The sequence below is a fragment of the Salmo trutta genome, chromosome 20 (assembly GCF_901001165.1).
Source record: "Salmo trutta chromosome 20, fSalTru1.1, whole genome shotgun sequence".
Classification (NCBI taxonomy): Eukaryota; Metazoa; Chordata; class Actinopteri; order Salmoniformes; family Salmonidae; genus Salmo; species Salmo trutta.
The window spans coordinates 22,244,409-22,254,706 of record NC_042976.1 but is presented as its reverse complement, the minus strand read 5'-3'; the positions used below and the strand labels follow the sequence as shown (position 1 = coordinate 22,254,706).

General features: G+C 41.2%; 2 protein-coding genes across 7 annotated transcripts in view; one reads left to right on the top strand and one right to left on the bottom strand.

Moving 5' to 3' along the window:
- Window positions 1–356: 356 nt before the first annotated feature.
- Window positions 357–8,199, bottom strand: LOC115155702 (guanylate-binding protein 1-like). Of its 2 annotated transcripts, none has more exons than XM_029702598.1 (11): window positions 8,087–8,199; window positions 7,466–7,536; window positions 6,986–7,209; window positions 6,685–6,812; window positions 4,055–4,164; window positions 3,376–3,587; window positions 2,632–2,874; window positions 2,240–2,520; window positions 1,915–2,127; window positions 1,526–1,628; window positions 357–1,171 (listed from the first exon to the last, which is right to left on the bottom strand). In XM_029702598.1, exons 3-11 carry the CDS (start codon window positions 7,155–7,157, stop codon window positions 771–773), a joined length of 1,863 nt encoding a protein of 620 aa, XP_029558458.1. In that variant the 5' UTR covers window positions 7,158–7,209; window positions 7,466–7,536; window positions 8,087–8,199; the 3' UTR covers window positions 357–770. The 2 variants fall into 2 exon arrangements, with proteins under 2 accessions (XP_029558458.1, XP_029558459.1); XM_029702599.1 differs by having other exon boundaries at window positions 6,986–7,185.
- LOC115155703 (guanylate-binding protein 1-like) overlaps window positions 8,161–10,298 on the top strand; it is a 25,944-nt gene continuing 23,806 nt past the window's right edge. For 4 of the 5 annotated variants that reach the window (XR_003868110.1, XR_003868112.1, XR_003868109.1 and 1 more), the window contains exon 1: window positions 8,161–8,287. The gene's annotated coding sequence lies outside the window, so the exon portion shown is untranslated. The remainder of the gene's footprint in view (window positions 8,288–10,298) is intronic. The other variant, XR_003868111.1, reaches the window with a different exon arrangement.

Genomic DNA, 10,298 nt, shown 5'->3' with positions numbered 1-10,298 from the left:
GTACCATGAAGGCTCAGAATAATTTAGAGGAAAAACAAAAAGAAATGGAGGAACTTATTCAAGAAAGATCAAGTGTAATATATTATAAAAAATAAAGCAAACTGTAGATAAGATCTTGCTACCATGGAAAGGTAAATACCTGCCTATTTGTGGAAAAATCCCCCCGATTAATTTCTTTGTCATATCCCAGTTTACCTATTTGCTTATGGTCTTGCTTACACCTAGCGAACAGTTTTTTAAATTATTTGCGAAAATGTTTTTTTTTTTTTTTGGAATGGCAAGCCAGACAAAATTAAACGGGCCTATAGTGGTTCTGCTTCTCTAGCAAATTAGGGTGAGACATTCTTACTATGTTCAAGAATGGCCTTTTTTCCTTTATTCAGATTACAACCTCTCACTTTCAGTTATTTGAAAAGGAAATCATCTCCCAAATATCGCTATGTTTAAAACAAGCCATAGAAAGTCGGTTGCAATTTCTATTTAATCCACCAGAAAAGACAGAACAAATAATACAACAAATTGTGGTTATACTCAAATATACAAATTGATTAAAAAAAACAAAAGTATAATCTACGCAAAAGATATCATAAATAGGACTGGTGGAGTTATGTCACACATGCAGCTAACAAAAACATATGGAAATTTCTGCTCTACCCAACACTAAAACCAACTAATTGCAGCGTTACTGCAAAAATGGAAGAGGAAAGTGGAAGGGGGAAAATTAAGAAACTTGTCTCTCTGTGTACCTGCTCAAGTAATACACAATGTTTCTACTTCATAAACGCTACCTTCATGAGCTTATATTGCAATAAAATGTTGGCAGCATCCATTCCAAGTCGAAGAACAGGCATGACTGTAGACTCAAGGAAACCACCTCCTTCCTTCCCAGGTGTGTTGCTCTTCTTGAACTCCTCTATTTCCTGTCTCATTAAGTCAGCCTTCTCCTTGTGGCCCTTCTCCAGCAGATCCTTCTGCTCCTGCATCTTGCACTCCAAGGCCCTGTGGAAGTCCCGTTCCTGTTGCTTCATCTCCTCCTTCATCTTCTCTTCCATCTGCTTCAACTTCTCGTCTTTGCTTCTGCGATCGTCCTCCATGGTGCGCTCCATCTCCAACCGCTTCTCTTCAGCAGCCTTCTTCTCCTGCTCCAGCACAGCTGATCTATCCTTCTCCTCTGCATGGTCCAAAAGAAGAGTTGAGGAAGGAAAACACTAACTTCGAGACTACTCATGTTCTGTTTCATATGGAGGCAACAGACAGCCCCTGATCTTTTCCAAGTTCTGGAGTAAGCCATAACTTTTAGGTTAAACTTTAGCCCGCATACGTACTCTTTCAAACATCCCAGATCTATCCAATTTGTAAGTCGCTCTGGATAAGAGCGTCTGCTAAATGACTTAAATGTAAATGTAAATCTATGTTGACTTCGTGCAAGTGCTAGATTATCACATATTTATTGTGAGAAGTCACTCAAACCAGAAACCTGAATTCAAGCAGAAAATAACATCCCAATGCTATATTTTGGACTTACCGTAGATTTTTTTCTCATTTTCTGTCAATTTTTTGTCAGCCTGCAAGATGGAATTCTTCTCTAGACTCTTCTCCCTCAGGAACTGCTCAAGAATCTCCTCAGCCTGCAGAAAACACCCCCAAAGTCTACATGTTTTACCATTGTTTGATGGCAATCTAAAACCGGTTGGATGTGTTTCTGGTATGATGCTATAGATTCCTAGAAATACTTTATGGAAGATAATGTGAATCATAACAGTCACAGAGGTTCATAGAAACAGCAATCCATCTACGACATTGAAACTTCTGTGAGTGGATCGACCTGAAAGACGAGAACAACTCCAGTGTTCAATATGGATTTTTTTTAATTAATGTTTCAGCCCTAGCAAGGATTCAGCTCGAAGCTCTTACCCTAACTCCTTTGACGGGCTCGGCTCGGTACTGTGCAACCATGTTGTCAAGGTGATTGCAGTAAAGCTCATATCCTCCAGGTGTGGTGTAGATCCCCTCCTTAATCTTCTGGGCCATCGGAGCAGACAGCTTCTCCAGAAGGGCCGCACACTTCTTCTCTGAGGCATCCTCATTCTGGATGAGAAGGTCCGCATAGTGCTTTGCAATGGCCACCTGCAGGAGTCAAGACTGTTTTAGGGAAGCATTTGTAAAAAGTGGTCCTTGACAGAGTTAAGAACTAAAGCAGTGTTTGTGCCAGGCACAGATCTCAAATGATGACCCTTACCGCCAACGCTTTCAAGAAATCCCCATTTTCGTCTTTGAAGGATCGTTTCATGAAAGCCTGCGTGGCCTGGTGGTCTGAGCGGAGGTGATGAGCTGAAATCTGACCCATGGCCACAGGGAATAAGGCCTTCACCTCCTCCATGCCCCTCTGGTACACCGCCAGGCCCTCATCCACAGCAGCCTGGTTCTCAATTTGAGCCATGGCCAGCACCGCATTCTCCAGACAGGGCACAGAGCCTTTGGCTATGGTCTCCACATAGGTGTTAACCAAGTGGCCGAGCACTGCAATCAGATAGAGGCGGGAAGAAAAAGTACAAGTGTATACATTTGGTGGTACAATAACATAGGCTACATTCAATGCATCTGTGCAGAATCTGCTGATATTTGACTTACTTCTCCCGGTAACTTTGTGGCCCCCTTTGACAGTTTTTGTACGGCTCTCCTGGAAAATGAAGCGGCAGAAAGTATCTGCAACCTTTCGGAAGGTTCCACAGAGGTCAGCCTCGTCCATGGAATCCAGATGGGGCATGTTGGCAGGAGTTGTAGGGGTGGGGAATACAAAGCACTTGCGCGAGGGGAAGTAGTTCCGGATGCACTGTCGTGGGAGGTTGTACATCAGGTTCTTTTTACCCCCACCTGAATGATAGTCAGCATTCACCATTACAGTTGACATTAATCTATTTTTAGGGCTGGTTTCCCAGACACAGACTAGCCCTTGTCCTGGACAGAAAAGTGTGTTCAGTGGAGAATCTCGTCTAGAGGCCTAATCTGTGTCTGTGGTACCGGTCCTTAGAGTTGACCATCCAAACACACAGTCATTACAGACAAGCATATACAGATATATGCTTAAATTAACATGAGGCAGAATACTTTATGTCCAATAAACCAACTGGATAAAATCATTTGGTTTATGTGTCTGTTTGATTATGAGTGTAATCCTATATTACATTTTCATAGGAATGATTTTATAATAGGTCATTTTGACAGGCAGAGCCAATATCAATCATCTTGTTTCTCAACCCCTATGCTCTTTGTGAGATAGTGATTGTTCCAACTGAATAATTGTTCATGGGGAGCACTATTCTAGAGACATTGTGCACAGTTGATCATTGGGGTGGTGGCTAGTGCTAATGTCACCTTTTCTGAGTTCCAGGGAATGCTCCAGATACTCATCTTCGGTGACGTTTTTACCATCGATCTCGAGTAGTAGAGTGAAATCTCTGATGGCCCACACAAAATTCGGAAAGAACTGCACAAACTGGGCGTCCCCTCCTTCCTCGTCATCGTGAGAGGATGAAGCTGCACTGGAAGAATTCACCTTGATCCGCTCTGTCAGCTCACTCACGTATCTATAGGGCCGGTTGAGGATTGACTGATAAAAGCTACCAAAGTAAAAAAAAATCATGTGCGTCTACATTGACATGTGACTGCTACAGTTGTACAAGGACTTGCTATACAACAGTTATAGCATACGAGCAGTTTCAGTTTATTTTTGAATGGACTGTGTCCACATGCACTGAGTAACCCCTAAGGGAATGGATCCAACAAAGTACAGTGTGTTGAACATTCTGCAAACACATAATTAACGCTGTCAGTAACACAATATATTGCTCCAGGTCTATAAAGTCATTTTGCTCAGCATCCAACAGATATACAAACATACAGCACTTTCACTTTCAATATGAGAAGGAGTTCCAAGAAATGGCCCGGTAGGGGGAAATATCCCCTAACCATGTGATATGTACACCTGTTAAAGTCAACAGGAGAGGAAACGGGAGGTTTGCCATGGGGAAATAGATATTGGTTTAAAGGATACTGGAGGTTCTCCACGGCTTGATTGTCGATGGTCCCTCGACTGTTGTAGACCAGAGTACTGCTTAACAGAATGGCCAAGGAGAAGATCCAGGCATCATTCTTAGAATCTCCCTGAAACAAGTATGACAACAGCAACATGCCTATTGGTGATATGGCTAAATGAAATGAAATCATTTCAAATACACTATATATACAAAAGTATGTGGACACCCCTTCAAATTAGTGGGTTTCGGCTATTTCAGTCAAACCTGTTGCTGATAGGTATATAAAATCGAGCACAACGCCATGCAATCTCCATAGACAAACATTGGCAGGAGATTGGCCTTACTGAAGAGCTCGGTGACTTTCAACGTGGCACCATCATAGGATGCCACCATTCCAACAAGTCAGTTCGTCAAATTTCTGCCCTGCTAGGGCAGGCTCCGGTGAACTGTTAGTGCTGTTATTGTGAAGTGGAAATGTTTAGGAGCAACAACGCAATGGCTCAGCCGTGAGTGGTAGGCCACACAAGCTCACAGAATGGGTCCGCTGAGTGCTGAAGCTCGTAGCGCAAAAAAATCTTCTGTCCTCAGTTGCAACACTCACTACGGAGTTCCAAACTGCCTCTGGTAGCAACGTCAGCACAAGTCCGGTTCATTGGGACCTTCACGAAATGGGTTTCCATGGCCAAGCAGTAGCACAAAAGCCTAAGGTCACCATGTGCAATGCCAAGAGTCGGCTGGAGTGGTGTAAAGATTGCTGCCATTGGACCCAGCAGCATTGAAAACGCGTTCTCTGGAGTGATGAGTCATGTTTCACCATCTGGCAGTCCAACGGACGAATCTGGGTTTGGTGGATGCCAGGAGAACGCTACCTGCCTGAATGCATTGTGCCAACTGTAAAGTTTGGTGGAGGAGGAATAATGGTCTGGTGCTGTATTTTATTGTTTGGGCTAGGCCCCTTAATTCCAGTAACTAGGGGGCAGTATTGAGAATTTTGGAAAAAATATGTTCCCATTTTTAACTGCCTCCTACACCAACTCAGAAGCTAGAATATGCATATTATTGTTCAGGTTTGGATAGAAAACACTCTGAATTTTCTAAAACTGTTTGAATGGTGTCTGTGAGTATAACAGAACTCCTATGGCAGGCAAAAACCTGACAAGGTTTCAAGCAGGAAGTACCCTGTCTGACAAGGAGTCGTGCGTCTTACATCTTTTTATTGAAAAGTAAGGATCTTAGCTGTAACGTGACAATTCCCAGGGCTCCGATAGGCTCTCAGAGCCCGGGAAATAACTGAAGGTTTACGAGGGAGTCTCAGGCTGAAACACATTATCACCTTTTGTAAGTGGCTGCTCCGAGGACCTTTGAATGAGGCGCGTGCATGAGTCGCTCCTGAGGAGAAATTTTATTCGGCTGTTTAGGCTCAATGCATACTCCCGGTCGGAATATTATCACTAATCTACGAGTTAAATGGCATAAAAATTGGTTTTAAACAGCGGTTGACATGCTTCGAAGTACGGTAATGGAATATTTAGACATTTTTGACACGCCAATGCGCCATGCGCAGGACCGTGAAGAAGCATTCTAGAACTCACGAACAAAACGTCGCTGTTTGGATATAACGATGGATTATTTGGGACCAAACCAACATTTGTTATTGAAGTAGAAGTCCTGGCAGTGTATTCTGATGAAGAACAAGCAAGGTAAGAACATTTTTCTTATAGGAAATGTGATTTTGGTGGAGGCTGACCTGGGTGGGTATCTAAATAGCTAGCCCTGTAATGCCGGGCTATGTACTTAGATTATTGCAAAATGTGCTTCATCCGAAAAGCTATTTTAAAATCGGACATATCGAGTGCATAGAGGAGTAATGTATCTATAATTCTTAAAATAATTGTTATGCTTTTTGTGAACGTTTATCGTGAGTAATTTAGCAAAATGTTAGTAAATTCAACGGAAGTTTGCGGGGGTTATGCTTTTTCTGAACGTCACATGCTAATGCAAAAAGCTGTTTTTTTGATATAAATATGAACTTGATTGAACAGACATGCATGTATTGTATAACACAATGTCCTAGGTGTGTCATCTGATGAAGATCATCAAAGGTTAGTGCTGCATTTAGCTGTGGTTTGGGTTTATGTGACATGATATGCTAGCTTGAAAAATGGCTGTCTGATTTTTTCTGGCTGGGCACTCTGCTGACATAATCTAATGTTTTGCTTTCGTTGTAAAGCCTTTTTGAAATCGGACAGTGGGGTTAGATTAACGAGATTCTTGTCTTTAAATAGCTGTAAAATAGTCATATGTTTGAGAAATTGAAGTAATAGTATTTCTAACGATTCAAAAATCGCGCCACTGGAATTTCAGTAGCTGTTACGTAGGTGGGACGAAATCGTCCCACATACCCCAGAGAGGTTTTAAGGGAAATCTTAACGCTACAGCATACAATGACATTCTAAACAATTCTGTGCTTCCAACTTTGTGGTAACAGTTTGGGGAAGGCCCAGTTTGCACATGACTTTGGAATGAGATGTTAGACGAGCAGGTGGCTACATACTTTTGGTCATGTAGTGTATGTGTGTTTAGATATTTGTTCACTGTGCTAGATTACTAATGTGGATTTTAAAGAGACTGAACTTTGACCTCTCACCTTCTCCACGTCCCCCAGCCCCTCTGTATCCAGCAGCACCAGGGTGTGGTCTCTTTTTTCAGGGTGAGGCACACACCACATCCAGATTCCCTTAGTCTTGGATTGGATGGTGGCTCCCAGGGCAAAACCTAAATCAATATTTCAAAGACCGTTTTTAGACGAAAACATTTAATATACTTTTTCTTCTGAAAGAAATGTACAGATGCAAAAAATTGGGAATTGTCTATTGAGGCACAGATTATACCCAAACCAGTTTGTGAATTCAGATATGTCTCTCAGCATCAGTCAGTCTCTGTCTCACCTCTTCTCTTTCCAGCCAGCTTGTTCATGAGGTAGGACTTGCCGGTGCGGTACAGCCCGACCACCGCCACCACTATGACTTTCTGGTTCAGTCCCATCAGGTACTTGATGGCACCAGGAACTACATGAAGCTCGCCATCGGCGTTTTCGACCAGGCACATTGGGGAATCCATGGTCAAGTGGCTTCACAGGATGATCAGCCTACAGCTCCCACAAATAGTCAATCTATAATACAACTATGAATTAAATATAGTTCAGGTGAATTATGTGAATATTATATAGACTAGGACTACTGCGAAGGTTAGGTAAGAAATATTATTAAGATCTGCATAATTAAACAGCTGAGCCATATGCATACAAAATTAAAAGTGAAGTTAAAATATTGTCCAATGCTAGCTTCAATTTCATTACGAAATTAGTCTTCAGACATGTAACTGTTTTCCTGCTATGGAAAAGCATTAGTCGATAGTAGCCTACTCACATAAACGACCTCTCCAAAAGCCTGCTCCAAACCAACTGTAAAATTGCAGAGGATGTCGCAATCTCGAGTACCTATTTCAAGGGGGTTTCAACTAGTTACCACAGCCACAAAGTCAAAATTGTCTGTAATCATAAAAATGAATGAAAACAAAAATGTTTGCTTTTTGGTCTTAATTTAAGGTTAGGGCTAGACATAACGTTAACAGTGTGGTTAAAGGTTAGGTTTAAAATTATATTTTAAGAATGGAAATTATGGAAATAGATGAGGTTTATGACGTTGTGGCTGTTGTAACTAGTTGTACCTATTTGTCTGCAGATACAGAAAGTGAAAGTTGTCTAGACTATGTTTCATCAATTATTTTCACCAGTCAAATAAGATATGGAACTGACGCATCCGACTTTTAATTAAAAAAATTAAAAAATAATTGTTTTAATGGCGTTATTGAGCCAATTATCTGTCTTTTGTTCCAGATAGGAATAGTGATTCGTTCTAGTGCTAGTTGGAACAAGAAAACTCGGTTATGGTCGACTTGCTAACTGGTTGTAGTTCTACGTGTTGGTTATACACATATCGCGTTCATACCATTAGTAAGTCGAACTTTTCTGAGTTCCTAGTACCTACCAGCACTTGAACGCGGTATTTGTCAGGTCATGTTTCACTGCAGCAGAGTTTTTGGGGGGAAACGTCGTGCTTTCCCGGAAGCTTAATTGTTAACGTAAGAGAAACACTTTCAGTTTCAATATCACAACCGATCTCTTTTGCCATGCAAACGCGGACAACAGACTGAACAACAAGCTCACTGTACGGTATAGTGTTGCCGAGGTAAGCCTAAACTCTCTTTCACTTCTAAATGTGGGCTTTTTTACTATATGATATATAGCTATTGATTTGCAAAATGACAGGTTTAATGTTGGCTGGTGAAAAAATATTTTTACAACAAAACATTTGCGGTAAATTAATTGATTGGATAACCACGCCTGTACATGCAAGCACATTCAGAACTATTCATGGAGTCTATTCATGGAATAGCCTCTACGAATCAGAGTGGAAGACTCCTCTCCTGTCTTTGAATTTGAACGTACTTTTCCTGTTGTCTGCTGTTTGGACACACCTATTCATTCCAAGGTTTTTCTTTAATTGTACTATTTTCTACATGGTAGAATAATAGTGAAGACATCAAAACTATAAAATAACACATATGGAATCATGTAGTAACCAAAAAAATTGTTAAACAAATCAAAATATATTTTATATTTGAGTGTCTTCAAAGTTGCCACCCTTTGCCTTGACGACAGCTTTGCACACTCTTGGCATTCTCTCAACCAGCTTCATAAGGTAGTCACCTGGAATGCATTTCAATTAACATGTGTGCCTTGTTAAAAGTTAATTTGTGGAATTTCTTTCCTTCTTAATGCATTTGAGCCAATCAGTTGTGTTGTGACAAGGTTGGGGTGGTATACAGAATATAGCACTATTTGGTAAAAGACAAAGTCCATATTATGGCAAGAACAGCTCAAATAAGCAAAGAGAAACGACAGTCCATCATTACATTAAGACAAAAAAGTCAGTCAGTACAGAACATTTTAAGAACTTTGAAAGTTTCTTCAAGTGCAGTCTCAAAAACCATCAAGCACTATGATGAAACTGGCTCTCATGAGGACCGCCACAGGAATGGAAGACCCAGAGTTACCTCTGCTGCAGAGGATAAGTTCATTGGAGTTACCAGCCTCAGAAATTGTAGCCTAAATAAATGTTTCACAGAGGTCAAGTGACAGACACATCTCAACATCAACTGTTCAGAGGAGACTGCGTAAATCAAGGCTTCATGGTCGAAGAAACCACTACTAAAGGACACCAATAAGAAGAAGAGACTTGCTTGTGCCAAGAAACACGAGCAATGGACATTAGACTGGTGGAAATCTGTCATTTGGTCTGATGAGTCCAAATGTGAGATTTTTTGTTCCAACCGCCGTGTCTTTGTGAGACACAGAGTAGGTGAACAGACAATCTCCGCATGTGTAGTTCCCACCGTGAAGCATGGAGGAGGTGGTGTGGGGGTGCTTTGCTGGTAACACTGTCAGTGATTTATTTAGAATTCAAGGCACAATAACCAGCATGGCTACCACAGAATTCTTCAGCGATACACCATCCTATCTGCTTTGCGCTTAGTGGGACTATCATTTGTTTTCCCACAGGACAATGACTGTGTATTTTTAAAATCTAGATATATTTTTAAATTTAACCTTCATTTTACTAGGCAAGTCAGTTAAGAACACAATCTTATTTACAATTATGGCCTACCGGGGAACAGTGGGTTAACTGCCTTGTTCAGGGGCAGAACAACATATTTGTACCTTGTCAGCTCGGTCCAGCAAACTTTTGGTTACGACCCCAATGCTTTAGTGGATGTTGAGAATTGAATGTTCACCTCTCTACCATGTAAGGGCTATTTGACCAAGATGGAGGGTGATGGAGTGCTTTATCAGATGACCTGGCATCCACAATCACCCGACGTCAACCCAATTGAGATGGTTTGGGATGAGTTGGACTGCAAAGTGAAGGAAAAGCAGCCAACAAGTGCTCAGCATATGTAGGAACTCCTTCAAGAATGTTGGAAAAGCATTTCAGTTGAAGCTGGTTGAGAGAATGCCAAGAGTGTGCAAAGCTGTCATCAAGGCAAAGTGTGGCTACTTTGAAGAATCTCAAATATATATAAAAAAATGTTTAACACTTTTTTGATTACTACATGATTCCATGTGTGTTATTTCAAAGTGTTGATGTCTTCACTATTATTCTACATTGTAGAAAATAGGAAAAATAAAGGAAAACCCTT

Bases quoted from the DNA above. Each gene is read 5' to 3' on its own strand.
- LOC115155702 (XM_029702598.1), bottom strand. From the start codon at position 7,157: ATGGATTCCCCAATGTGCCTGGTCGAAAACGCCGATGGCGAGCTTCAT. The intron at 6,813-6,985 runs GTGAGACAGAGA...ATATTGATTTAG, and splicing joins GCTGGCTGGAAAGAGAAGAG to GTTTTGCCCTGGGAGCCACC. The intron at 1,629-1,914 runs GTAAGAGCTTCG...TGTTTTCTGCAG, and splicing joins AGCCCGTCAAAGGAGTTAGG to GCTGAGGAGATTCTTGAGCA.